This window comes from Colletotrichum gloeosporioides (genome assembly GCF_011800055.1).
Source record: "Colletotrichum gloeosporioides strain Lc1 chromosome Unknown consensus_113, whole genome shotgun sequence".
NCBI lineage: Eukaryota > Fungi > Ascomycota > Sordariomycetes > Glomerellales > Glomerellaceae > Colletotrichum > Colletotrichum gloeosporioides.
The window spans coordinates 84,326-112,262 of NW_025544758.1; the positions used below are offsets into that span (position 1 = coordinate 84,326).

At 46.8% G+C, this 27,937-nt stretch overlaps 9 protein-coding genes and 1 pseudogene across 10 annotated transcripts; 6 read left to right on the forward strand and 4 right to left on the reverse strand.

Moving 5' to 3' along the window:
- Window positions 1-1,573: 1,573 nt before the first annotated feature.
- Window positions 1,574-2,012, reverse strand: GCG54_00008562 (uncharacterized protein; the record flags this gene model as incomplete). The annotated part of the gene is made up of 3 exons (XM_045408526.1): window positions 1,574-1,675; window positions 1,756-1,921; window positions 1,981-2,012. 3 exons carry the CDS (start codon window positions 2,010-2,012, stop codon window positions 1,574-1,576), a joined length of 300 nt encoding a protein of 99 aa, XP_045256733.1.
- Window positions 2,013-4,015: 2,003 nt separating this feature from the next.
- GCG54_00008564 (uncharacterized protein) lies at window positions 4,016-4,418 on the reverse strand (the record flags this gene model as incomplete). The annotated part of the gene is given in 2 exon segments (XM_045408527.1): window positions 4,016-4,119; window positions 4,133-4,418. The coding sequence occupies 2 exon segments, from the start codon at window positions 4,416-4,418 to the stop codon at window positions 4,016-4,018; spliced, it is 390 nt and encodes a 129-aa protein (XP_045256734.1).
- A 2,674-nt stretch (window positions 4,419-7,092) lies between these two features.
- Window positions 7,093-7,837, forward strand: GCG54_00008565 (D-lactate dehydrogenase [cytochrome] 1; the record flags this gene model as incomplete). Its single annotated transcript, XM_045408528.1, has 2 exons — window positions 7,093-7,340; window positions 7,525-7,837. The coding sequence occupies 2 exons, from the start codon at window positions 7,093-7,095 to the stop codon at window positions 7,835-7,837; spliced, it is 561 nt and encodes a 186-aa protein (XP_045256735.1).
- A 70-nt stretch (window positions 7,838-7,907) lies between these two features.
- Window positions 7,908-8,299, forward strand: GCG54_00008566 (annotated as a pseudogene). The gene has a single exon. A coding segment is annotated over exon 1 (392 nt).
- A 150-nt stretch (window positions 8,300-8,449) lies between these two features.
- On the reverse strand, window positions 8,450-9,641 carry GCG54_00008567 (Nitrilase; the record flags this gene model as incomplete). The annotated part of the gene is made up of 3 exons (XM_045408529.1): window positions 8,450-9,055; window positions 9,112-9,487; window positions 9,571-9,641. The coding sequence occupies 3 exons, from the start codon at window positions 9,639-9,641 to the stop codon at window positions 8,450-8,452; spliced, it is 1,053 nt and encodes a 350-aa protein (XP_045256736.1).
- Window positions 9,642-10,388: 747 nt separating this feature from the next.
- On the forward strand, window positions 10,389-12,134 carry GCG54_00008568 (Low-affinity glucose transporter; the record flags this gene model as incomplete). Its single annotated transcript, XM_045408530.1, has 3 exons — window positions 10,389-10,599; window positions 10,704-11,810; window positions 11,878-12,134. 3 exons carry the CDS (start codon window positions 10,389-10,391, stop codon window positions 12,132-12,134), a joined length of 1,575 nt encoding a protein of 524 aa, XP_045256737.1.
- Window positions 12,135-12,724: 590 nt separating this feature from the next.
- Window positions 12,725-13,648, forward strand: GCG54_00008569 (uncharacterized protein; the record flags this gene model as incomplete). The annotated part of the gene is made up of 1 exon (XM_045408531.1): window positions 12,725-13,648. The coding sequence occupies one exon, from the start codon at window positions 12,725-12,727 to the stop codon at window positions 13,646-13,648; it is 924 nt and encodes a 307-aa protein (XP_045256738.1).
- Window positions 13,649-16,780: 3,132 nt separating this feature from the next.
- GCG54_00008570 (Tyrosinase ustQ) lies at window positions 16,781-18,002 on the forward strand (the record flags this gene model as incomplete). Its single annotated transcript, XM_045408532.1, has 4 exons — window positions 16,781-16,902; window positions 16,971-17,126; window positions 17,178-17,607; window positions 17,670-18,002. 4 exons carry the CDS (start codon window positions 16,781-16,783, stop codon window positions 18,000-18,002), a joined length of 1,041 nt encoding a protein of 346 aa, XP_045256739.1.
- Window positions 18,003-18,751: 749 nt separating this feature from the next.
- On the reverse strand, window positions 18,752-20,117 carry GCG54_00008571 (uncharacterized protein; the record flags this gene model as incomplete). The annotated part of the gene is made up of 3 exons (XM_045408533.1): window positions 18,752-19,067; window positions 19,124-19,584; window positions 19,641-20,117. 3 exons carry the CDS (start codon window positions 20,115-20,117, stop codon window positions 18,752-18,754), a joined length of 1,254 nt encoding a protein of 417 aa, XP_045256740.1.
- A 1,547-nt stretch (window positions 20,118-21,664) lies between these two features.
- Window positions 21,665-23,942, forward strand: GCG54_00008572 (putative alpha-L-arabinofuranosidase A; the record flags this gene model as incomplete). Its single annotated transcript, XM_045408534.1, has 8 exons — window positions 21,665-21,805; window positions 21,869-22,383; window positions 22,435-22,518; window positions 22,575-22,642; window positions 22,701-22,733; window positions 22,790-22,932; window positions 22,994-23,476; window positions 23,547-23,942. The coding sequence occupies 8 exons, from the start codon at window positions 21,665-21,667 to the stop codon at window positions 23,940-23,942; spliced, it is 1,863 nt and encodes a 620-aa protein (XP_045256741.1).
- Between the last annotated feature and the right edge of the window lie 3,995 nt (window positions 23,943-27,937).

Genomic DNA, 27,937 nt, shown 5'->3' on the forward strand with positions numbered 1-27,937 from the left:
GAAAAGAAAGACCTGCCGCCCCACCAATATGTGATCTACCAATGTTCCAGCGGAACCATCAACATGCCGAACCGTGCAGTATTTCTCCCCTTCAATCGTCCAGGTGTTGCGATATTCCACAGACCTGCTGTTCGTTGATGTCATTCCCGTCGCAGAGATTGGCAACCTCGGAGATTTATCTAGATCTATTTCACCTTCTTGGCGGAAACGCGGCCCGAGAAAAGGGTTGCGCCGATACGTGAATCTTGATGCTGCATCGGGGACTCTGCCGCGACGGCGCTTTTGCTTGCCGCCACTTGCTTGTTGCCGCGGTTGAATGCTTTTGGAGATTCATGTGGGATAGGAGACGGCTCTCGCATAGCTAGTCATCTCCATTGATAGACCAGAGAGGAAAATGCCAGCGGTCTGTGATGAGGCATGTTTCGCTTTGGTATTCTACGAAGGCTGCTTCATGCTGTTACAGATTAGCTCCGCGCGAGGGCTCTCGAGCATGCTCTCGTAGGTGATGTGCATCCTTCTCAACCAAATGCTCATGCTGTCTCCAAAATGCTCAAAAGTTTAGCGACGAGAGACGCTAGCCAGGCATCGAACTGAGACTTTATGTAGTAATCGTCTAGGCGGTGGACTGGCTATGAGGTGTGCTTTTGAATAGACGTATTATGCTTTTCTGGTACATCATTATCTAAATTATGTTTACTGTCGTCACTGTTATCCCTGTTGTTCTTGATGGAAGAGAACCGTGAATACACTGCTCGCATATCACTCTTCCCAGCGCAGGACCAGCAATGCTCGTCTCCCCAGCCCAAGTCGCCGCAGCCGTTGACGCCTGCCGCTCCTCTATCGCTGCCCAAATTCGCCGTCTCGTCAATGTCTATGTCCATATCTCTCTCGCCTGGAGCCAGAAGAGGGAGACTCCCCCGACGGCATATTCTATAGACATTGATAAAGTCTGCGTTGAGAGCCTGCATGCTATTCTCGGTGCACACCTCGATACGGGGTTCTACATTGCCACGTCAGACGAAGTACTCGCGGACTACGATGAGTTGGCCACTGATATGACCCTCGATAGAATCTTCATGCTCTGGAAGGATGACCTCGCTATACACGCTACTAAACGCGCCCAGTACACCTTATCTATCGAGGGTAGGAGGGTTCAGGTAAACGTCCGGCGTGGAGATGATCGACTGTATTTCTTTCCCTTGAGGCATTCGCATGATGATGGACCACGTTGGCGGTATCGTCAGCTGCGGCGTAACTTTGTTATTCGGAATACGTAAAGCCTTCAACGTTTGACAGCTCTACAGAGAGACCAGAATCTAAATGAGAAAGATCGAGACACACGAAACATCCGCATGAGTTAAATCTCAAGCAAAAAGATTCAAATGTTAAGACACCCGCTTGCCTTTTTTAGCAAGACTGAGAGGTACTTTTGTCTATAATATGAAAGAGCAGAACTTTTCTCTATGTCGTGAAATCCCCATTTTTGTCTATGCCCTTGAAAATCGGAAAACTTTTATTTATCCCAGCCCCGCCCGCTTGTGCATTTGTATAATCAAGTTGTGGTATTCCGTATTCAAAGGTTGCCGGCATGGTTGAAAATGACGTCCCTCTGGCCGCTGCCTGAGCAGCATGCCTGCAGGTATTTGATGTTTTCTTCGGTTCCTCGGACGCAACACTGCAAAACAAATGTTAGCTCCAAAAGCCTTCATGGCAGTTTCCAAAGGTCCAAGGACGTTTGGGAAGGGGTGGACTTACGAATACTCCGGGACCATCGTTGTACGTTGAGCCGTGGGGAGGTTGGCAGCAGTTCTGTGTAAGCCCGTCGTGGGCGAGACCAGGGGCGCCGGCATCCATGCAGACGCCGGCGTAGTTTTCTCCGACGCAGTCTGCGATGGATGCTGCTGAGCCGGCGATGCACGCGCTGTGATTTGTGAGTTGGGGACCGGACATCGTCAAGGGTTTGCTCAACGGGCGACTTACGCAATGGTGAACAAGACTGTTGCGGAAACCATGTTGTGAAAATAAAGTCTGGATTAAGAGAGTCGATATTATTAGGTGCTAAAGCTTGAGTTTGTTACATGTTTCAGTCCATTCAGCTGTTTCCATCTTCTTTATCTTATATGAACGTCCACCTGAGCTATTTCGGGACCGCCGAGATCACAACAAGTCCCTGACTCAACCTCTCACCGTTATCTCGCAAACTCCCCCACGCGCCACATGTGGCGTGCGCTCACCCCGAGCCACGGTCTGGAACCGTCCAAATGACTCTGCAGGGCCATCCCAGATTGCTGTTAATTTGGCAAGTCGTCTCTCGCTTCCCTCGTCAAACAATACTGACTGTGATCGACAGGAGGTCCTTGCGGTCTGCTGCCAAAAATTGACGCGGAAAAATTTGAAGAAACTTCGCGGAGCCCGAGACGATCGCTTCGATGGGGTTGACGGCACGCGACAATTTTTTGGCCCCCAGCGCCAGTGGGAACCCGACATATCCATGTTTACGAGGTCCAGAAAATGCTTTGGAAGATTGGAAGAGAGAGATGTGGTAGGAGAATTTGCGAAATTTCTTCCACTGGTGAAACATTCCCAATGTGCAAGTTGCAGCAACGATAATGTCTTATCGGCTGTTCATGACACGATGTAGTTCCAGGAGAGGACTTTTCTCGATCTCCTTCGATTTTGAACCGGACAACCGGCGAGGCCTAAGCCGGCGTTTCTCTAGCTCACGCCCCAATTGTGGGAATGCGAGATGTTCGGTCGTTGGGCCTCCAATGTGCTGTGAGTTGAGTCAATGTATTCATTGTGTATCGTGGTATCTGTGAAGAGTTTTGTTTTCGAGGGGAGCTTTGGAACTGATTGCTGCCCAGTTTCTTCATTTGGACCTCGTCGCATGTCCCCGTCCTTCTCAGCCGTGGCATTCTTCCCGTCATTCCCCATGTCCTTTCTCAGCGCACCCGTCATCGCTCCCGCCTCTATCTCCATTGTGCCGCGAATAGCTCAAGACTTTGTGGAACTTTACAGCCCTTATTCGATTTTTCTGTGAAAAACCCATACCTACCTATATATTGAGACCCTTTTTGCAGATTGCGCTACCATGTATATATGTCGTCCTGCTCTGTGTCGTCCTCATCTGAGTCGAACTTCTTCGGAAAAGGTGGCTCAGGGCCCGGCTCTGAACGTCGTCTAAGATCGTCTGCAGATAAGTGATAGAAACATCCGTATGTGTTTCCCAACGATTCTATAGCATCATTCTTTGCGCTTATGAAGGTTTGCCAATCCGCGATTTGAGAATCCATATGATAATTGAACAGTTCACCCGCTGGGTGGTCCCATTCCTCCCAGTCCTTGTTGTGTTCGTCAGGTGTATTGTGGAGCTCTTTGGGTAAATGCAAAAGATAGCTCGTTCTGTACATTTCCTTCATGCGTCCAAGGTATCTGTGGCTTCCTGCCGAGAAAGTTCTGTACAACGTTACTCCCTGGGCGTCAGCGTATTTCTTGACCTGCTCTCGATCGTACTCGTCTGGACACTGGTAAGCAACCTCCCACATCTCAGTTGTTGACGTCACATTGACCGCCAACTCATCAAACAGCTCCCGGTATTCGCCGGCGATACATGCAAGAGCAATCTGATGTTTCATATTGGGCCGACGCCATGCAAACTCCCGTAGCCTTATTGGATGTGGGCAATGAGGCCACCAGAAGAATTCAGGAAGGCTATCTCCATGTGTAAACCTGTCTATCCTGGACAGATCATTATTCATGATAAAACGGGCGTTTATGGCTTGTCGAACTAGCACGCTTTCCGACTTGTCAAGGAAAAGATCTTCTAGGCAGGTTTCAAGCCACCTCGCAAAGGGAGCATGATGGTATGCTCCGCGAATGACGGCCGAGATCTCGTTTTCAACAGGTTGCGGGCGCCTTAACCGTGAATAGCGATCAATGTTGCCGTCCCAAGCAGCCATAATGATGAGGATATCCTTTATGATAGGTGGTAGATCACGGGGCAGTGGCTTGTAAATCAGGTCCGCATACTGGCTTTGTAGAACCGTATGCTCAGGGCCTCGCCAATGCTTAGGGCGTATGTGGCGGTCCTCTTGGATGTCGAAGTAATGAGAGTAATATCTGAGAAAGTCACATTCTTCGGTATCGTGGCCATGACGACGCTTCTTTTCGAGAGATGACCTGACCGCAGTATCACCGTTAAGACATGCGCCGGCTCTCGCTTTATCTATATCGATAGTCCTGGCGTAGTCGTTCATAACGGCGTACCTCACTGGCTTGCTAATGATAGCATCTCGGATGTAGGCGTTGTTGCTGTCTTCAGCCTCTTCCGCAATGGAGACGTCTAGAAGCAGTTGCAGCTGGTCGAATAGCTTGTTATAGCCTGCGACTGCGCAAGCTCTTCCGACCTGATACCGCATTCTTGGATACCGCCGAGATAGTTCGCGATACGTCTCTTCTGTGGCTACATCGGGATACCATATGCAGTAAGGCGTCACTGCATCTGTTAGCATCTCCGGTATTATATTACTCATGATGAGGCGAGCGTTACGGGCCCTCGCACATAGCTCATTCCCGGGTCGTGAACATAAGTCGGCAACTTCTGCAGAGAAGGCGAATAGCTGGTGATGCCGAATGCCATGGATGAGGGGACGTAAGTCCGGTCACGTGTAGGTCGGTATGCATTTGCCGTTATAGACATCCACATCTTCCATGAATGCTAGCGGTGGATTCAACAATTTGAAGTTGTTGTTCGCTGGAGGTGCTAACAATAACCTTGAGTCATGCCTCTTTGGAGGTCCCAAAAACAATTTTGGGATTTGGCTTTTCGATGGTGCTGCAAGCTGCGAGATACTAGAAAATCGCCGGCTATTCGCCCATCCGACGGTGATGCTTGGGATCTGACTTGGCAGCTGAGATGCGAGGCGAACACGGGCGTTCTTTGACACCACGCTGCATGGACGGAACCTCGAAGGTGGGGGGCGCGGGATTCTCGACAAAATCAGCGACGACAGGCTAAAGGTGCAGAGGAACATGGCGTTGGGAGAGCGTCGTTGGTATGACCCCCGATTGAGGACACACAACCAGCCGACTGAAGTTGCGAACAGATATGTCCGTGAAGTGAAGAAACCAGAGAGGCCTCAAAACCAGCCAAATGTTCAAGGTTTGTGAAAGATTTGATAGCCTAAGGTTTTCGCACCTTGGAAGCTGAGAGTATGTATAATGGAGACTTAGGTGGGAGCACGTGAGAACTAGTGTCCTACCCAGCAAGGTCTCTGAACTCTTCGAAGCTTCATGCGCTATGATATTGATGACAATAATTACAAGGACTCCAATAATAATAAAGACAATTAAGACGATAGTAGGAATCACCCGCAATAATGAGGATAATATTCAAAAAAGGCTACAAAGGTTGGTCTTGCTATCCAAGCGGATAACTGTCTACATTAAGCCTATTAGTTTGTCTTATCTGAAACACTTTATCCCCATCATCCTTCTTACTCCTATCATCCTTGTCGCCCATGTTGTCCATGCTGTCCCTATCCCTATCGTCGCCGCCATCCCTACTCTCGCTTGCTTGTACTTACTGCCCGCCTAGATACCTAGCAATATCCACCCGGATGGAAAATCTGTTGAACTGGATCTAGCCACAAACACGCAACTTGAGGCGTAAGGATCTTGTATTTTGTGAAACTCAGGGTAAAAGCAGGGGTGCTGCATTGTGTCAGGAACCAATTTAGTCAAGATGTGTGGGGGCTGCTCGCAGACTCTTCTGTGTGGAACGCGACGACTTCGTCCATGTACGTGAAGTCTATGCAGATACCGTTGTAAGGCGATGGAACGTTCCCTTCGACCAACGAACCGGCCCCGAATGGTACTACACGGTCAGTCAGGAAAGACAATCTGGACTGATGGGGCCCGTACCCATAGGAACGCTGTGCTTGTAGCAAACTTTCGCGATCTCAGATATATCTTTAGTGTTATTCGGATACACAATGGCTACAGGCCGACCGGATGAGTTGGAAGTGGACCAATCTGAGTGGCCATGCGCTTCGATAACATCTTCGTCAAAGCTGACAGCTCCTGAACCCAAAATGGCTTCAATCTCTTTTGCTGCCTTTGTAACTTGGTGAAAGTTGCGACAGCAACTCTGACCAGAACCACAGCTCACCTCTGCTATCGAGTAGTGATGTGCTTGTTAGCAGTCCAGACCTGTTCCAAGAATAGGCCGACGTCCATGGTCTGGATGGCAGCCATCTGTCTACTCAGTTGACCTCGTTCTCCAATTCGCTTTCACTTACAGAATCGGATGATCGCCTCAAGACGAGAAAGGCAGCGGCTCTCGCAAATAGCACAGCCCTTGTGGGCTTAGGCATGCCATGCGCCAGCGACGATGAACTGGGTTTGGCTACGTCCCTTCTATCCACAGCTCTCAATAAACCTAACCAGAGTAACGCCACAACTGTTGAAGAGCTGAAATATCGTGAAGAGGCACTTGCTGAACCATTTCCTTCAGACTGTGGCTCACGTGCTGGCAGTCGTAGATGATCGTTTCTACCCATTTTCTACGTGTCATCGTGCCCATGGCACTCGAGCAACCGGCGATGCGCCATGCGCTAGTAACATTGTTACGAATTCCCAGCACATGTCGCCTCCCGTCCTCGAGACTTGAAGTTGTTGAAGCTGTGTTGGTTACTTGTTATGGAACTGAGAATCGCTACCGAGTTCTATCTTCCGGATAATTCGTCTCTGGCAGAGAACTATCTGAGATTTGCAATTTGTAAGGAGGACTTGGTGTTGTAAGATGCAAAAGAGCGTCTCCGTGGTCTGAAGAAGTATTTAATCCGTAGACGCAAATGAGTGAAGTAGGATCGGCCTACTCTCACAATATAACATTCTTTTTATATTTGCTACATCAGACTGCAAGGGAGTTTACCTTTCAAAAAAGTCGCAGTCGCTGTTGTAACTCGTCCATCACCAACAGCGAGGATTGGTGGTATGGTCTCGACAAATTGCAGGTATGTCGTTAATATCAAGACATGTTCTTCCATCTAAGGAAGTCGCAGCGGTACCAATGCATTCCGATACGGTACAATGAAAGACTGGGTCATCAACGTTACAGTTGTGCTACCTGACAGCCGTATCGTCAAGACCAGACAGAGGCCAAGAAAGTCTTCTGCCGGCTATAACCTAATTTCCCTGTTCGTTGGAGCAGAGGGCACGCTTGGCATGGTCACCGAAATTACATATAAACTTGCTGTATTACCGCAGGAAACAGAGGTCGCCGTCGTCTCATTTGCTTCAATGAACGATGCTGCTACTGCCGCATCTAAGCTGATACGGTAAGGGATACAGCTGGCTGCTTTGGAGCTCATGAATGACGTGCAGATGGGGGTGTTGAACATGCATGGCAGTGCGGCAGTAAGACGTTGGAAATTTCCGGAAAACCCCGCGCTTTTTCTCAGGTGAGTTGCTGTCATCTGGACCGAAATGTCGAGAACCATACTAATGGCAGCCTTGACTCAGATTCTCTGGTACCAAAGAGGGTGTTCATGGCGATATTGCTTCCGTCAAGTCTGTCATAGAACCGTTCAGCCTGAGCAAGATATTGTCTGCCGCAAACAAGCAAGAAGAAATCGATTTATGGTCGGGAAGGAAGGAGGCGCTGTGGACAATGACGTCCATTGAGCCTCAAGGTTTCAACATTTGGTCAACTGATGTTGCAGTTCCTATATCTAAGCTTGCAGAACTTAATGGTACGTCTGAGATCTGGGAGGGTGACGCGATACTGAGCATGCCCTTCACAGATATTTCCAAGCAAGAATCCGACAAACTCTGAGTTTTTGCTATTATCGTCGGGCACGTCGGAGACGGAAATTTCCACCAAGCCGTTATGTACGATGCAAAGAATGAAGAGCACGTCCAGCGTGTGGAAACTGCGTGCTCAAGATGATGGATCGAGCCGTCGAGCTTGGAGGTACAGTCTTGGTAAGCACTTTCCAACGATTTCATGTTTACCAAGCTCGCATTTGAGACCAGGCAATAACATGTGTGTAGGGGGAACATGGTATTGGCATCGGAAAGAAGGTCTGTCACTTTTCCTCATCCTGCATGTAAACAGTGTATTGATACTACAGAAGGAATGCCTCCTGAACGAGCTGGGCGTCAACACGACTGCCCTGATGAAAGCTCTGAAGAGCTCTGTAGATCCCAAGTGAGTCCACTCGATCACACGCTAGCACATTTAGTTTGGCTTCTACGTCTGTCGCGTTACATCAAGTCTGACTTTGACGGTAATTAGATGGATCATGAATCCTGTCAAAGTGTTTAATGCGCCAAAACCATTTAATACAGTCACAAGCAAGTAAGGTTTCGTCCTTAAAACGGTCCTAGTCTTCATGTATCAAATCTGAAATTGACACTGGTGCTTTCCACCAATTGCAAACTATTCTCATCCTATCGGGAGATCGGGAAACCTTGATACATGATCAATATTGCTTGTTTCGTCGTACTCACATTGCCGCCTGAGTTTGCCCCTGACCTGCAAAGTGAAAAGATCAGGGCGTGAGTATTGCCCCACCGTGTCGACAATACTCTTTGCGATGTAGATCTCGTCAAAATCGAGCTCTCCATAGAGGAGACCCTCAAACGTAGGGCTAGGCGCCTTCACCAGCGTGCGACCATCCGGAGCGATGATCTCGGAAAACCCGCCGCCTACGACCGCCGTGTGGGGCTTTCCCCCTTGACCGGCATGTTCACTCTCATCCACAAGCCCGTTGGCTATAAGCCCTTTCTCTGTCTGCGTTGATGAAGCGAGAAGAACGAATGTTGCGCCTTCTACGGCAAGGGTGTGGGTAGCCATCATACACGATTCGACAGTATTGAAGAAGGGCATTTTGCCGACTGGAGGGAAGAGATTCGGCCATGAGGCAACATGAATCTGTTCTCCTTGAAAGTAGGTATTGTATTTCAAAAGAGGTTGCAGATGCTCGAAGCACTGAAGGCCACCGATCCGGCCGATGGGCGTCTGAACTACATTCGACGTGCAGTCACCCGACTTTGGGCACGACGAGGTCAGCACAAAGGCTTGCTGGGGCTCTATTGGCCACTTACTGCGTCACCAAATAGAATTCGCTCTTGAGCGGTGGGCTTGAACTTCCTTCTGTGGAGAAGCACGTCTCCATCTGGCCCTATGAAGGTCTGGGCCATGTACAGACTGCCTTTGTCGCGCTCCGATATGCCCACGACAACCATGATGCTGGCATTCCTGGCAGCCATACGGATGCGCTCCATGTGCTCGGACCGGACATCGATGGAGTTGCGGTAGTACTTGAGGTTGTAATCCATGGTCTCCTTGGCTGCTTTCGCATGGATGAAGTTGGGGTATCCGGGAATCCAGAGCTCTGGAAACGCTACAAGTTTCGCACCGTTCGCGCCCGCTTCGGTTATGAGTTCGCATGTCTTGACAGTTGCAGCTTCAACGTCGAACCTAGACAAGAAATGACCGTTAGTATTACAAGATACACAGAAATGCCGAAGATGCGATGAAGATCTGGCCGGTCAATCACTTACCAACAAGGCTCGGCTTGCACGACTGCAACTTTGACAGGGTCGTTGGGGTCTCCATACACGTGGCTGTTCATCTTTCAAGTAAAAGGGAGAGATCTTTGGATGTTTTCCAGCTACAGTGTATTTGGTTTGACTAGGCGTTCGTGATTGCGGACTTATGATAATGGTATTGACTTTAAGCCAGTTTTCAGTTGCTCGCAATCGCTGGAGTGATAAAGCTATTATTGAACTGGTCAATGCAGCCAAACCTACGATTCCAACCGGAGGTATTGATACGGCACACGCAGTTCACCTCCTTATTTCCTGTAAAATCTTGACACATTGTTTTGGCGTCTGGTGTCAATGATAATTCAACGGTGTGATCGGTATATCGGTATCCGTATATCAACTTCCGGTTGGTATCATGACTGGGACCCACAGACATAGCCAACCTGACGCCGGACGGATCCCTCCGTCCATCTAGAAAGCCGGAATCTCTGATACGTCAAATGCACTGAAAGAGCTTCCGATAAGCTACTTTCCCCTTTTGTCTTATCAGATTCATGGCGGTATCACCCTGGCGTTATTTCCAAAGGTTTGCCCGATCCGCGAAATAAATTCCGGTTGCTATCACGCAGATAAGGAGTGCGACCTCTCTTACAACACTGCTGTCTATGTGAACTCCCATTAATATTTCCTCCGGCATGGAAGCAACAAGCGACTCAGCATTATGAAAAAGGGCAAGGGCCACCCGCTGTATTTGACCCATGCGACGCCACCAGTCCCGTCTCATTCAAAATCACACAAGTCTTTGTACCCGTTGTCTTGGTTATTCAACTGCAATGAAGAGCAAAATTGTTTCACATGTCACCCGTGGCGACTCTGGCGACTTCGGCCTGGGAGAGACAGACGCGATACCGAACGGCGTTCCAGCATGGGCTCGATACATGCCAGGGCCATCCCCGACGTACCGTTTCGTTGGGCTGCCTCCTAAGGTCTCGAGGATTGGCGTAGTTGCTTGTGGATGCTGCATCATGTCACTTTCAGGATTCAGTAAGTTATAATTGTCATCCTTCCTGGTTTCGGCACCATTCACTGCTTGTTCTGTTGAGGAGAAATTCTCTGCAGAAATCACATGCAGCTGACACTAATTATAGATCTCGCACTCATGGGCAGCATTTCCGGTTTAGACTCGTACCTCCAAGTCGTCGGACTTACAGACGGAAGCAATCATACTCAGCTCCTCATCGGCCTGATCAACTGCGTCTACTGGATTGGTGTCATCCTCGGCGCCCTTCTCGTCGGCTCGTTTTCGGACCGCGTTGGCCGCCGACGTGCTATTGTTTTTACCGGCATCTTCGCCGTTGCCATCATTCCAACTTTTGCATCTCTGCAGAGCTTTCCATGGGCTCTGACGCTTCGTTTTCTCAATGGCTGCGCTACGGGATCCTTCGATTCTGTGGGACTGAACTGGTCAGCTGAAAGCGCTGATCATCGCCACCGAGGCCGCACAATGGGCATTTTGATGTGCTGCGCTGCTACGGGCGCGGCCATCGCTTACTTCATCCCGTATGGTCTGGCCAAGCACACTACAGGCGAGATAGTCTGGAGGCTGCCGATGTCATTTCAGTTGATTTACGTCATCACTGTTCTGTCTATGGTGTATTTCCTTCCTGAATCGCCACGCTGGCTCGTCAAAGTCGGCCTCATCAATGCAGCCCGGGATGGTCTTCGGAGTGTCAAGTCCATCGAAGATCCCATTGAGCTTGAGGAAATTGTGGAGTCCGAGCTTCTTTCGATTGCACAGGCGATAGAGACGGAACGTATACACAATTCATCGGCAAGCTACTGGGCTATGTTGACGGCTGCGGACGATTTGAAAACGGCTCGACGGACTTGGTCGGCAATTTTCATACAGTTCGCAACACAAGCAATGGTCGGTTCGGGGTTTGTCTCTGGGTATGGTATCCAAATCCTCGAGACTGGCGGATGGTCGTCCGAGCTAGCAGCACTTCTTGCAGGACTGGGTATTATCACTCAAGCGGCCTTCGGCCTTCCTGGTGCCTTGCTTTCCGACACTATAGGTCGCCGTAAAGCCATGATTGGTGGTTCAGCCATTGGGGCCGTCGTTTTGGCTCTGATTGGCATGTGCGGCTACTTCGTCAACAAGTACACATACACAAACCCCGCACTAGCTAAATCCTATGGCTCGGCAACAGTTGCTCTGGTGTTCCTCTGGGACGCCGTTTTTGGCGCAACATGGCGTATGTCCTTACATCTTCTTCGGCACTTCTTGTGAAACATAAGCTGACAGTTGATATTTGCGAACAGTCTGGTGTCCTTTTACGTATCCTTCCGAAATTTTCCCTGCTCAATCTAGGGCTAAAGGTAGTTCCGTGGGTATAGTTGGTCTTGGAATAGGTTCTTTCTTTGCCAGCATGATCAGTCCTTACCTCTTTGCTGCCATTGGGTATCAATCCCTTTTCATGATATGTGGTTTCAGCGTTATGGTTGCTCTCATTTGTTACTTTTGGATGCCCGAAACCGCTGGAAAGACTTTAGAAGAAATCGACGGGCTCTATGACTAGGATACACATAGGCTTGTCATTATTGAAATGATACAATTCGCACTTGATGACCTTCGTAAATCTTACTTTCTTGTCCTCATCGTCCTCATTATTCCCCTTGTCCTCGTAAGCCTTGTTGTCCCCGTCATCCCCGTCGTCCCCCGTCGTCCCCCGTCGTCCCCCGTCGTCCCAATTATTCCCGTCGTTCCCCGTCGTCCACGTCGTCTCCGTTCCCTTATTATCCTTATCGCCCTTATAGGATACGAGCTTTTGTTAGCACATCAAATGAGACACCCACGGCTAACAATTTTTTATTTTTTTTTTTTAATCCAAGCCGCTCATGGTGATTGAGCGGAATATATTTTCCTATGATATGGTCGCTGCATTTCATTGGTTGAACTTCGTTCATCTTATCGGCCCCGCTCGTCATGGATGGCATAGGTTACGCACATGCTCAAGCTCCGGCTAGGTACTCAAGGAATTCTCTATAACAACTTGTCTGAGTCCAATCTTCGCCCTAAGTATGGATGGAAATTTTCAATTTCCTGACGCAACCCATCATGTCTTCCAATCGATTGCCGCGAACGAGGCGACAGACATCTCGGGTATCAATGGCATGCCATCAGTGCCGGACAGGAAGGATTAAATGCGACGGCGTCAAACCGCAGTGTGCCACATGCGCTCGACTTGACCGAAACTGCGAATACAGTCGAATCGATGGCCGCAAGTCACGACACACGGAATCCGAATTCAGTGCCTTGAACAACAGAATCGCCTTTTTGGAATCTCAGCTCAGAAAAGCGCAAGCTAGTGCGTCACTCGGACTTGATCTAATGACTGATTCAACTTGGGATGCACATTATGGCGTTGCTGTCCAATCTGATTTCGAGGAGCATGAAGAAATGAAGCTCGAACGGCCTCTTGAGTCTCTGAAATTCAGTGTCTTAGGTCTGGAGTTTGACGACGAGAAGCTGACAACTTCAGCTCTTGGGGCTATGTGCTCTGTGAATGGTGCATTGATACACGACGAAGTCGCCGGAAAGACGGTCTATGTTGGACCAACTAGCAACTTCCATTTGTTGCCCGCATCCGGGACAATGCGACCTTCGATAGCCGAAAAGGTCGCTCATTACCGCCGCACAGAATGGCTACCAACAGAAATTGAGTACCTTAGGAGTTACTGGGATCACGTTCACTCCCATTTTCCGCTGTTCTCTTCACCCGCCGAGCTCCAACAGACCGCAGCAACCAACCTTTTACTCAAAATAAGTGTGCTAGGCGTTGGGGCTTTTTTCTGTCACTCAGACAGCGATCCTGAGCGACAGCACCAAGTCAACCTCGCATTCTCGAGTCGTTTCACCGAACTGAGTGGGGGTGAGATCGAGCATGTTTGCATACCCAACATTAAGTCGTTTCTACTCCGGTCGTACTTGGCTATCTTGCAAGGAAAGCTTGAGTCAGCAGCTGTTTTCCTAGGTATGTTGTCATGTGAAACTCTGCATTCCCTCACGTCCACGCTTAATGGAAATGTCTAGGGATTGCCTGCAATGCAGCAAAGCTTATGGGTCTTCATGTCGAACCAGCTTCATTGCACGATGGGCCTTGCATGCGACAAACTTCCGACAACATAGAAAGACACACGACGTTTTGGGCTTGTTTCTTTTTAGACAGGTGAGTAGATACCGGAACTCAGCATCGTTCATGGGCTAACGTCACTGTGTGCTAGACGCCTGGCAATTCTTCAGGGGCGTGCTGTGTTGATGGCTGCTTGCGATGTTTCCGTCCAGTCCCCCGTTCATAATGTTGAGAGAACCCTCAAGGAGAGAAACGATGTTGGTGTCACTACGCATGATGTATATGCGTATCATCTTAGCTTGGCTGATATGCAAGATGTATGTCTCGGGGACATGTAAGTGCACGAGAGACCCAGTGTTATTATTCCTTGTTTCTTATCCACGATCAGATATTCTTTCATGTGCCCTGCTTCGACAGAGGAAGCAATATCAACGGGTAATCTTCGATATGTTTCATGGCTCACAGCTTTACCAGCCTCTCTTCGAGCCACAAATCATCCAGAGTGCCCGCCGAGTTTGATTTCACTTCAGTCAGTCCGATTGTAAACAAGACAACGCGCTTCAGAACTGACATCTGAGAAAGTTTATGCTACCACTCCGGCATGATCCTCCTACATCGTCCATCTTTGAAGCAGACTAGTGCTGAGCGTCAGCTTGCCAACAATCACTGTTTGGAGTCTGCCTCAACAATAACTGCACTTCTCAAAACATACCGAGAACGTTACTCTAATAGTATCGCTGACTTCATGATCATACATGCAGCCTTCACTGCTGCATTGGTACACCTAGTCTTGCTAGATCACCCGGAAATCTCCTCGTATCATAAGACAATCAGGGCACTGAGATCGACAATGAACTCTCTCACTTGGATGATTCCAAAATCAGAGTACGCAAAGGAGGTTTATACTGACCTTAGGCAATTTGCAATATCTTGGTCAATCAAGCCAGCGAACTCGCCAATGTTTTGGGAAAGCAGTTTTATTTCTACTTCAAGTTAAATAGGAAGTTTAACATACACAACCTGTTTTGCAGAAATCTAAAGCACCGGATGCATAGAACATGCCCAGGTTTGAGTCTTTCGAGGAAACAATCAAGCTCGCCTTCAAATCGCTGCTGCTCTTCCATCCCTCGCCCCTGGTCGTAGAGGTCCACAGATCAATTTCCAGCGGGGTCAGCCTCTCGGACACGCTTCGCGCGCTTCGCGCCCGGCATCTGGATCTGTCATTTTTGATCAGACAGCCGAGAATATCAACCAATGGACCGCCTCACCGCGTGTGGCGGCTTTACGCCCAAGAACACAGCCAATGACAGTAATCACTTATCTGCGTCTTCCCCTACGTAGAGCGAGTTCTATCTCTGTTTCAAAAGATCCCCATTTCTATCGTCAGCAACAAAGGGGACAAACGTTTTGAACCTTGCACTACTGAGTGTCACTGATGTGTGCATAGCTTTCCTGTCCATTGCCTTCGTGTCGCTGGTTCCATATTCGCTCATAAATGGCCTCAGAAAAATGGTAGCACTCAGTTTTACAGGAATCCTTTGCATACGAGCTTTTGTCTTGGGGCTTGTGAAGATCGCTGCTAGGTTACAGTAAAGTCTCCTTTTTGGAACCCCTGGCAACGGGAAACATAAAGTACGATTGAGCTTGATTCGGTTGGCACTGCCTCGTAGCGACGCGTACCCTAATTCGTAAACTATCGGCTCCGATATCGCGGTTTTCCTCCGAGCCGGCAGCCCCACTCCGGGTTGTCGCCGAGAAAACGTGCCTGGATCTCACATCTACTTCAAGTAGGCGAGGGCGAGTCCACCAAGATGGGAATAAAATTGTTTACCCCCCATTCTTATGTTACATAATGCTGAGCGATCCCCTGACATACCCACAGTTGTTTCTTTTGCGGACATTGATGACTTGTCGTACCTGCAGGGGGTTCAGTTTTTGAAATAGCCTCGCGACAAAGCACACATTTCATTTTTGGGGTATCTTTACATTTCTAGTTCCTATCTTTACAATACATGTTACTAGGGATGCTAACTTGGCGAGGTGTCTAGCTGAAACCCGTTAACGTCGGATATCAGACGTGTTACAGTTGACTGGAAATTACTCTGACTCGTGTGGACTGGTCGCTAACGCTCGTGTGGGCGAATAGGCTGCGGTGCCAGGTCTCTGTCAGAGGGAGTTCGACAGATAAGAAAGCTCTTCAAATTGAGCTTCAAGATGAAATGCCCGACAAGGCATTTGCTCTTCCAGTCGGATGGTTGAGCAACCGAGGCGAACTCGCTGTCGTCGTCACCAACGCCACATGCGGAACCAAGCAGAACGGCTGTCTCCATCGGAGCCACCCAGATCAAGATGTCACAGGTCTAGAAGTTAGCCCCGTAATAGAGTAGAAGCGATGTGGGAGCCGAAACCATCAAATTTTGTCCGACCGGCTTTTCCGGTTTTATTCTCCATTAGATCAGTAAACGCCAACAAACGTGGCTCAAATGCAGGTCCAAGGTAGTCCCTCTCGGACATGACCCAGAGGACCGGTATGTGGGAGATGTGGCAGGAGGTCAAGCCAAGAAGTCTCTTCCTTGTTCAATGATGGCTAAGGTCCATCTGGACTCCACAAATACTCGGTTTCGGTCACCTTCCATGCTTATTCAAGCCCTGCGAATTTCTTGGGACGAACACGGACAGGAATTTAACTTGCCGATCCCTGGCTAATGTGCATAAAATGGGCAACTTGAGACGAATCGGCGCATGGGTCAATCTTTATCTCGAGCATCGCCATATTCCGCGATGGAGCACTCCCACAGGTCCCGCGCAACATGCGGGCTGCGCGGCTCCCTATCGTAGGTCCATCGCAATTCTTTCCGTAGTCAGTGGGTTTCGGGGCATGGCAGTTTTTGTATTGATCTCCGAATCTGGACCACGAAAAAGAAATCCTGGAGTCTTGGCGGAGTTGATGTCGTAGTATAAGTGAGCCTGGTAGGGCCGCGCTGTTGCAATTGCTGGAACGTCAACCAATCCATCGGGTTGTTCCCTCTTTACTTGTCGTCCGAACTCTTTTGCAGATCTGTGTGAGATCTGCACGTCCTTCGTTGATCAACATGAGGTCGTCCACTCTTTTCGGCTTCGTTTCAGCCCTTGGGCTTGCTAGCGCATCACCGTTCGCTCGCAACGGCAGCTACTCTAACTCTACTTGCACTTCGCTTAACCAAAGAAAGGCATGGTGAGTGACATCAGACCCACCTATACCAGCTTTGTATCGTTAGTAGGGCTGACAATGACACTCAATAGGCACGTTCTCACCAATGATGAGAAGTCTGACTACCTTCAGGCCGTCAAGTGCTTGATGGAGTCCCCCGCCAAGAGCGGCATCACAGGTGCTATCTCTCGATGGGACGAGCTGCAGTCTTGCCACGTCGAGCAATCGAACTTCATCCACGGAGTCGGGTATGTGACACACAATTCAACGTCCAATCAGTATGTAACTGACATGCGCAGTGCTTTCCTTCCTTGGCACCGCCTTTTCCTTCGCCTCCAAGAGATGCTTCTCCAGGACGAGTGTGGATACAAAGGCGCTCTTCCCTACTGGGATGAGCAACGTGATCTGGAGGTCCTCGGGTCCATCGAGAATGCCTCTGTTTGGGGATCCGACGAGTTCAGCTTCGGTACTAACGGCGTCAACACCACCGACGGCGTCAACTGCGTTATCGACGGTGCTTTTGCCAACACAACTCTCCGCATGGACCAGATCTGGGGTGTTGACTACTACGACGAGTACTGCCTTTCTCGTAGATGGAACCAGACGGCCTGGGAGTTCGCGAACCAGACCAACGTCGATACCTGCTTCGCCAAGGACAACTACAACGAGGCCAACTTCTGCTACGTTGACTCGCCTCACTCTTGTGGACACCTTGCTACTGGCGGAACCGTAAGTCTTCCTATCAAAATATTCCACACGAAAGGGAAGTCACTAAACAATGGCTTTTTCAGATGGAGAACCAGAACGCCAGCCCTGGCGACCCTGTCTTCTTCTTGCACCACGCCAACTTGGATCGCCTCTGGCAGAAGTGGCAGGAGGCCAACCTCACTGCTCGTCTGACGGACATGAGCGGCCAGATCATCCCTCCTGAGTTCATTATGACACAAAACCGCTGGCTCTACCCGTCCAAGGCCTACACCGACTACGACGGTGACCCGGGCAACGAGACCACCCTCAACCACGTCCTCTGGATGGGTGGCATTATCCCCAACAAGACTATTGCCGATGTGATGGACCTCAAGGGCGACCTCATCTGCGCCGAGTACATCGACGCTGATTACTAGGGCGAATAGCATAATACGGAGTCAGGAACTGCACTTCACTTGTACATAGAGTTCGACAGAGCACGCGCATTAGATGATACCACATAGATTTGAGACTATAGACCGAATCACATATTGCTTCTACGCACGAGTCTTGCTATGCGAGCGGAGATTAATAGCTACAAAGTAATTATCTTCCTTTCTTGAGAAAGAAAAATGGATACCCCATGTCGTTCTTGTCATTTTTACTGCTGCCGTCGTCACTGCTTCTGCCATTGTTATTGCTTCTGCCGTCGTCACTGCTTCTGCCATTGTTATTGCTTCTGCCGTCGTCCCTGCTTCTGCCATTGTTATTGCTTCTGCCGTCGTCACTGCTTCTGCCATTGTTATTGCTTCTGCCGTCGTCACTGCTTCTGCCATTGTTATTGCTTCTGCCGTCGTCGTCGGTTCTCGTTGCCACCTCTGTCACCACCGCTGTTGTGTAAGACTTATTGTGACAAGATAGCACTCTATCGGGGAAATTATAATGAAGAAATCCCGAAGGAATTGCTTAAAATTGAGATAATAATGATGAAAATAGGCATAATGAAGGTGTGAAAATCATAACAGATAATCAAGGTAAAAACAGCATCAAGATCTCCTTCGCATGCCAACCAACCAGCCATTCCACAAAACGTCCTAATTACCTCCATCTCCAATGCATCAATTTCCAAACGACTCTATTGCACGTTCAATTTCACGAATGAAGACGCTCGATTAGTTTCTCAAGTTTAGCTGAGCAGTGCAGCAAGGCCCATGGCAAAAGAAACGACCAAAATTGCACCAGGCATCAATCCGCTGGCAGCCCCAGTTGCAACCGGAACAGGCTGGCTCGTCGTAGCGGTCGCATTAGCTGAAGGGGTGGCGACAGCAGCAACAGTTTGAAGCAAAATTGGAGTCGTCGTATAAGCCATAAGGTCCGTCGCGAAAGAAACACTCGAGAAAGGCAAGCTCGAGACCGCGGAGGCATTTGGGAACGCGACTCGCTCAGAAGCCGGCTTAGACGGCTGTAGAGACGCACGATCAAAGTTTCCAGGGCTCAAGACACTAACAATACGTCAGTATAAAATGCGAAGAACTGCTGTTGACTGGAGTAAACCAACCTGTCAATCACATGAGCCACGCCATTATACAAAATGGTGTTGGGAAACGTGATTCTTGCGTTGTTCACCCAGGCAGATCCGTCCGGCAACACGGTGAAAGTGAGGTTTGCGCCTTGCAGAGACGGAACTGTCACGTTTCCAAGAGACGGCGAAAAGATGACGTTGTTGGGAATGATGTGGTACTGGAGCACCTGCTGAAGTGTCTCTAGATCTGCTGTTTCAAGTACAGAGCCGATTGACTTGAAAGCGTCATCAGTTGGGACGAAGATTGTGTAGTCGGAAATGTTGAGACCCTGAACATCGGCTCCAGTCTCGCCAAAGGCAAAGTTGAGGTGAGCCGCCTCCAGAGCGGCATTCATGGCGCGGTAGCCTGCTCGGAATGTGAAGAGCTGAAATGGGGCTCCAAAGGACAGCACGGTATCGACCTTGTGAATTGTGATACCTTCACCAAGTTTGATGTCCTACGCGTTACGTTAGCGCCTTTAAGAGCATGGGTGTTGATGAAGATGTCACACACAGCTTGAGTGACCGTGGAGATGGTTTGCTCCCCAGACAGGATGCACACGTCCTTCCCGTTCTTGACGAGTCCGTTGTAGGCGCCTCCAGTGAAGTTGGAGAAGGGCTGGCGAGCGGTGATGTAGGAACCGTTGAGCAAGGTCTGAGCAAAGGTGGGGACTTCGGTGATGACGCTGGATGGATAAACTCCTTTGAAAACATGGTTGGCAAGCAAGGCTGCAATAGCGATGGTGTCGTTGCGAAGCTCGATGGCCTCGCCCTCTGGAACGTCTCGTGGCACATTGGCAAATGCCGAATTGGTCGGGGCTATGATGGTTATGTTGGAAGCCGATGCCAGGGTCTCCGCAAGGCCATCAACAAGGCCGACTAGCTCAAGCAATGTGCTGAGATCGTCTTGCGAAGCGAGAAGCCCAGCGAGATCACCTTGTGCCAGACAAGAGCCGGCGAAAATCGCAGCAGACCAGAATGACAAGCGCATGCTGAAAGCTTCTGAAGTCGGTAGACAGAGTTTGATGGAGTCTGTAGTGTTGAAGAATCCGAAGTCGAGTGTAAAATGCGATGCGATGCGATGCGATGGTGATAGATATCTTCTCACAAGTCGCTGTGCTCAACGAATAGTCTTTATACAACCAAATTCAACGAAGATTTAGCAGTGCGGCGGCTGTCTCAACTAGATCAGCCATCGTGTCCATTGGATACTCAAAGTCATGACGATTATCCAGAGATCGTAAATCGAGAGAATCAGGATTGATCGTGAAATCCCAGATCATTGTTCTACTCATATTTCGGTTCTCAAGAGCGATTCGGTGGCTCGCACTTAACGCTGCACAGCCCTTTGCCCGAACACGCTGACAGTGAATGCATTCAAAAACCTGCGCAGACAGGCGAAACTCTCGCAATTCCGTTCGTAGGCTGAATCACTCCAAATCCAGTCCGCGACATGTTTGTGGGGTTACGAACGGTCCTTTTAGGCTTAGTCCGTCCCGAAGCAGACGGGGTGTAAGCACAACGGCCACGGTTTGGCCTTGGCAAGCCATCGCTGGGCGGCACAGGCATATAGTATGCAAGGAATTAGTAATAGGAGATTTCATATCCAAGTAAGTCGGTCCCTATAGAGCCCGAAGGCGGTGAGATCTCAAGCCAATAGCCCTATGGAACTGAAGGTTATAGCGAGAAACCGGTCTTGTGACCCTCAAGCTTCAAGGGAACCATACTTCAGGGTCATCACTCTATGTGAAGCGGATTTTCAGTGCCTTGTGTCTCAATGCAGTAACTGCATAGCATCAGTGGTACATCTAACTGTGGCCATTTGCGCAGGGACGCATGTTAACCGTTCTCACAAGGCTTGGCGCTTCCATCGTTTTCTCGGTGATGGTAGAGTTTTGGTTATCGAGGTTTACTTAGGCACGGTCGAAATGTAGCCTCGTGAGAGCTTTGAGATTTAGCATTTAAGTCTTGAAAGTCTTGGCCCTCGGTGCATTGTGAACCACATACTCCTCGGGCCACCCCTTAGCTATAATGCCGAGTGAACTCTTACTCTTTAGTCCCAACGATGTACACAGGATCTGCGATATCAATGTGCCGGAAGACCCAAGTTCATGGTTTTATTGCGATCGCCAAATGCAACGCGCTCAGGTACGCCCAGTCTTGCAGAACGCTACATCTCGGTGATAGCATCGGCGTCGCGGAAATGACCTCGGTGTGTCACGCCATTGGCGCGTTACCCGAGTGGCACAGCGTACGGCAACCTGCCCAATCCCCAGATTCTCCGTCCCACGACGAGGAATGCGACCAGAGTCAATCACACCTCATAAACAGTATCCTCAAAGACGGCCGGTGGGATATATCGTCGGCTACCGTTCGAACGACAAACGCTTGCCGGTCATTGGCTCTGGACTTATACCGCGATGGTTAGGATTGAAGCATATAAAATGCCTATAATATTCTAGATATGTTTGTAGACTTCAACAAACAATGGGAATTTCACTTTGATCAAGAATTCGTTTCTGATTATTTGCCGACATCATGGTTTTGTCCTCATCTTCGAAGGCCTTGGCAGGGCTTTTGATGTCCTCGCTCGCAGTCCAGTGCGGTGCCATCAGTTTGACGGTATCGCAGAATCGTGGCAATGAGACTTCTTCTACCATGTGGGGAATCATGTTCGAGGTGTGTACTATGCTGGCTGATGCGACTTGGAAAATTGCAATACTAATGGACATGCCCTGCAAGGACATCAACTACTCCGGCGATGGCGGTATTCATGGCCAGCTCATCCGCAATAACGGCTTCCAAGGCGACAATCCTGGATTAGCAGCTTATTCGGCAATCGCGGGAACCCCCCTGGAAGTCGATTCTTCAGTTCCCCTCTCTGACGTTCTCCCCAACACACTCAAAGTCAGTGTCGAAGCTGGCGCCACAGGTCAGGTCGGGTTCGCCAATGAGGGCTACTGGGGCATTCCGGTTGATGGCAGTCCTCACTCGCACAACATTTTCATTTGTGGCAACTATCAAGGCCAGATGAACTGGATCTTGCAAAGTGTTTCCACCAAGGAGGTTTTCGCGAACGTTACTTTCTACGTCGACTCCACCACCGACAAGTTCACCGAGTTTCACCAACGTGAGCCGACTACCTTCTCGTCGTTGACGGATATAGAGTACAGGATGACCTTTGATGCGGGCCTTGTCGCCGGCTCTTCGATGTGGTTTGCGCTTCCGCAGCTCTATCCTACCACCTTCCATAATCGGTATGTCTTGTTCGTACTCAACCAGAACTGCGGCTCAGGTTAATGATCTAGCTACAACGGACTCAAACCATCACTGGCCGAAGCGGTGAACAACATAGGTGGATCGTTCCTTAGATTTCCTGGCGGCAATAACCTGTACGCTCTGCGCCCCGGATGCTTGCGGGAAACCTGCGATGTCTAACTAGAATTAGGGAAGGGCCGAATGTCGAGAACCGCTGGAAGTGGAATGAGACGATTGGTGCCATAACTTCGCGTCCTGGTCACCAAGGTATTAGCAGAATCTCTTCCAAACAGGATGTCAAGCTAACAAAGCACAGGTGCCTGGGGATACCCGAACACTGATGCCCTTGGTATGCATGGCTTCTGCCGCACGAAGTTGAACTCAGAAAGAGCTAATGTACCGCAGGTCTTCATGAATACTTTGAATGGTGCGATGACATGCGCCTTGAGCCATTCCTTGACGTCTACTCTGGATACTCTCTCGACGGGACCCACATCACTGGTGAAACTCTGAAACCTTTCGTTGATGAAGTTCTCCAAGAGCTTGAAGTACGTATTACAAGACATGAAGCCTGCTGTTACACTTAATCTAACCACTTATGTTAAAAAGTACGTCCTTGGCGATTCCTCGACACCTATGGGAGCTCTTCGGGCCAAGAACGGGCGAGAACAGCCATGGCCCGTCAAGTGGGTCGAAATTGGCAACGAGGATGACTTTGGCTGTAGCAGCTATGCTGAGAGATTCGCCGCATTCTATAATGCCATTCATCCCAAGTATCCGGATCTCCAGCTCATCGCCTCTGCCACCGGCTTCAACTGCCTGCCTGACCCTTTCCCCGAAGACGCGTGGATCGATTACCATGAGTACAACATCCCTGAGAACTACATCCTCAACTTTGCCCAGTGGGACAATGTTTCTCGCAGGAACAAGTACATCATCGCAGAGATGGGTCGCTGGAGCGTGCAGTATTCGGACATGAGGGGTTCAGTGTCCGAGGCCGTCTTCATGCTTGGACTGGAACGCAACAGCGACCTTATTCGCGGCGTAGCTTTTGCGCCTTTGCTCAGTCTTGTGGACCACCAACAGTGGGCGGTAAGTTCTTGTCCTTCCCTGATTGGGAATAAAACGGCAAGCCGAAGCTAACTTTTGGAAACATGTGAAGCCCAACCTGATCCCGTTCAAACAGGCACCTGACGCCATCGTTTACACGTCCAGCTACTGGGTCCAACAACTCTTTGCACACAACGCCGGCGATGTGACCCACGAGGTCACTTCTGACTCTGGATTTGACCCGGTCTTCTGGAGCGCTGTAAGCGCCGGCGAGACATACATCGTGAAGCTGGCCAACTACGCCGCTGAGCCGCAGCAAATGGACATTAAGATTGCAGGAAAGGGTATTGCGACGCTGTCGATTCTGGCCAATGACGACCCGGATAGTGCCAACAGCCATGCCGGATCTCCCATCGCCCCTCCGGTCATCTCGCGCATCGAGTCTTCTGGCGACAACTTCAGCTTCGTCATGCCCGCTTGGTCCGTTGGCGTTCTTCGCGCAGACTAAAGCTGTCCCTTGAGACGTTTGCAATTTCGTATATATCCCACCGCGCAGACATGACGGTGGTTTGAGCATCAAAATTTCTTCCTGCCCCCCAATGGCGGTAATTCCCATTGGCGGAAATCGGTTCGGGTCATACAATCCGTGAAGGGATTTTCACGGAGTCAACTGTAGACGTGGCCAATTTGCACACTCCTTTAAAAGATTTAACAAAGGCTTTTGGAACATCGCGGTTCTCTACAAATCATCATATGAATGCCATTGCATATGTAGCTAGTCACCGCCTCTGGGCTCTCTGCCATCCGTTGAGTCTAAGGAGCACCTAATTTTGGCGCTGTATTGCAATTAGATCCGTGCCATGTTTCATCTCGATCATTCCCCCGGATCTTGAGTTGCAATAAACGTGGATCACAGTTGTGACCAGACCCCATCACTGACCAAGCCTCTTCGCGACCTCCACTTGGGTAAGTTGTCGGAGCGCATTTAAGCTTACTTTGCGATAGCGGAGTTGTGAACAGACATTGGTCCCAGTTTGGCTCGGTCTCCGGCTTGATGACTCGCACGGTTCCCAATTACTCCCTTCAAGAGCGATTCATTATGATCACAAAACGTCACGGTTGTATGCTCTTCGGTGTTGATTCGAGACCATGAAGCGCCGATGCATCGCGAAGGATCATTAAAGTCGTGAATGGTGAGGAGCATCATGCCATAATGGGGTTGGCCTGCTCAACGAAATTCGTCTTATTTCCAGCAGCCAAGCCGAATCTCGAACCAGTCACCAACGGCATGGACGCAATCAAACCATCCCGCCAACCTCCCCAAAAGCTGCGGGCTGCCTCCCCCAAAGTGGCCGGGCTATGCCAAGCTCCGCCTAGCTGAAGCAGGGATACCCTTCGTTAGCCCTACGCGTGACCACTGTGACCCCGGCTGGCTTATCGTCGCCCTCTAGGCACCGATCACGAACTGTCCGGGGTTCCGGTGCTTGATTGGACCTTTCGCAATGCGAAGCGCACGTGGGTGTGGGCTCAGCTATCAATCGGGCGCCATTTGCTGACCGTCATGGCGTTATTGGGGCATATCTTCTCATGTTGGACCCTGAAAGTTTGCGGCACGGCGCTGTCAAAATTGCCCAGCCACTACGGTGCACCATTGGGGTAGATCCACTAACCGCTGGTTTTAGGGTTCTGCGGACGAAAGTTAGGCTAACTTAACCCTATACCTTATTTAAATTAATTAATATAAGTTAAAGTTAACCTAACTTTAACCCTATAATTACGTATAATTATAGGTAAATAATTATAATTATACCTAAAGCTATTTCTATCCTAAAGTAGTAATTATAAGCTTATAGCTCTATCCTAATATATTTTTATTACTTATACCTTCTTATACTACTTTTTTATCCTATCTTATACTTTATTATACTTAATACCTTTTATATACTTACTTTAATAATAAATTATTAATAAATACTCCCTATAAAATAGAATTAGATAGCTATTTAGTCTAATTAATATTACCCTCTACTAATAAAACTAATAAGTCTCTAGAGCTAGTAACTCTAGAGGGTTATTATTTAAACCCTAAAAATAATATAATATATTATAATAATTACCTTAGTTCTAACTTATTATATCTTAATTAGAAGTACTAATTTATATCTAAAAACTAAATATACTAATTTATATATTAAAACTAAATATATATTATCTATCCTCTCTTAACTAGCTTATATCTAAAAACTAAGTATTATTTATTAAATTATAGTTATTTTATAAAAATCCTTAGACTTACCTATCTTCTATCTACTAATTATAATAAGGTTAGATTTAAGATCTTATTAATTTCTAGTTTATTCTTTAAGATTAATTTAATAGATTTATTCTATTAAATTAATTTTTTACTTTTTTAATTAATCTTTTATTTTACTTTAGTTAAAATAAAGTATTACTTCTAAAGTAGTATTATATCTTTAGAGATACTTTATATATACTCTTTATATATACTTCCTCAATATTACTTTATAATAATATAAATAACTATAAAGTATCTACTAAAGGAATTATTTAGATATAGAAACTTTAACTCTTTATAACTTTATAAGTAATTANTATAGTTAGTAATTTCACTATTAGAAAGAGTAAATTAAGGTAATTAAAATAATTAAATATTTAACTATAAAAGTTATCTATAGTAGGAGATATCTAAGAAAGAGGTTTATAAATAAGATAGAATAAAGTAATTTTTCTATTTAAAAGTTTCTCTAGATATATTTATCTAAAAGGGATACTCTCTAGCTTTAATATAAATATAAGTTAATACCTTAAGAAGTTAAGTAATTATATATAATTACTTAACCTCAATCTAAGCTACTTAGAGTAATAATAATAAGGATAATAAGGATAATAAGGATAATAAGGATAATAAGGATAATAAGGATAGTAAGGATAATAAGAGCGATAAAGATAATAAGAACGATAAGGATAATAATAATTATAAGTAATTATATATAATTACTTAGTTTATTCTATACTAGCTAGAGAGCATTATATAGTTAGGTTATATAAAGAGAGCTATAGTTATACTATAAATTTAATTAAAAGGCTAATATAGCTTCTACTAAATCCTTATTATACTTCTCAAAAAAGCCTATAATCTTATTTATAAATTCCTATAGTATAATAATATTTACTAATTTAGGTAGAATTATCTAAAACCTAATCTAATTCTTAAGTGTTATACTAAAGAGAGCTATTAGTATTAATAATTAAGACTAAATATATATATCCTTAGTAAAAGTCTTTAATTAAATCTATTTAATAGGTTTTAAATTCTACCTAAGAAATCTTATAGAAATTATTATAGTTATAGGGAAATCTTACCTGCTTATTTATCCCTAATAATAGTTACTTAGGCGTAGAGGTTAAAAACTAGCTATATTATAATAGTAGATATAGTAAAGCTAAAAAAGTGCTTACCTTTTAAGCTAGCTACTTTATGCTAGAAAGCTATACTAAAACTAATTATTAATAATAGTAATAATAAAGATAATAATAATAGGATTAGCCTCTTTAATTATAGCGCTAGTATTTTTATCTTTAAGTAGGAATAATAGTATAAGTATAAATAGGCTAAGTAGGAAAAGAGTTTATAAGCTTCTTCTCTTATAAAAAGAGGTTTCTTAGTAAGATAAGTAAATAAAAAAGCGCTTACTTTTTAAGCTAACTACTTTACGCTAAAAGGCTATACTAAAAGGCTATACTAACTATATTAGCTGTTTAGAGGTTATTATATATTAATATACTATTAACTTTATTAAAATTTCACCTTATAAATTTAATATCCTCGCTCTTAGTATTATAAAGTATTCTATACTAAAAAGATTACTTAGAGGTTTTATAAAAGAGTATTATTTACTCTTTAAAGGAAGAGAAAGCTATTAAACTAGAGGAAGAGTATTTATTAAAGGGAGAAGTAGAGTTTTATATAGAGTAATAGTAATAATAATAATAAGCTTATATATTAGGTATAAATAGTTTAAACTTACTATAAAACACTAGCTAACTTTATAAATTAGTTATTATACTACTATTTAGTATTAGTAAGCTCTACTATTTAAGGTAACTTTATAGTAACTTATTAGAGATTATAATATTAAATAGTAATAGAGCTATTTATATTATCCTCTATTATATTATAACTTAAATAGAGGAAGTATAAAGTAGTTTATCTGCTTAGACCCTTTAAGTTTAAATATAGTGTTAGTATAGTTTCTAACACTTAGAGGAATACTCTCTATAGAAAAGCTACCTATAGCCTTTCTTCTAGAATATTAGTATTATTAGTTATAGTTTACTAATACTACTCTACTACTTAGTCTATTTATTCTTATAAAAAGTATATTACTAAAGCTAGTATTAGTAAAGATAGTATTAAATACTATAAAGATAGAGAAAAAACTCTAAGTCTATTAGTTTTATCTTTAATAGTATATTTATAGG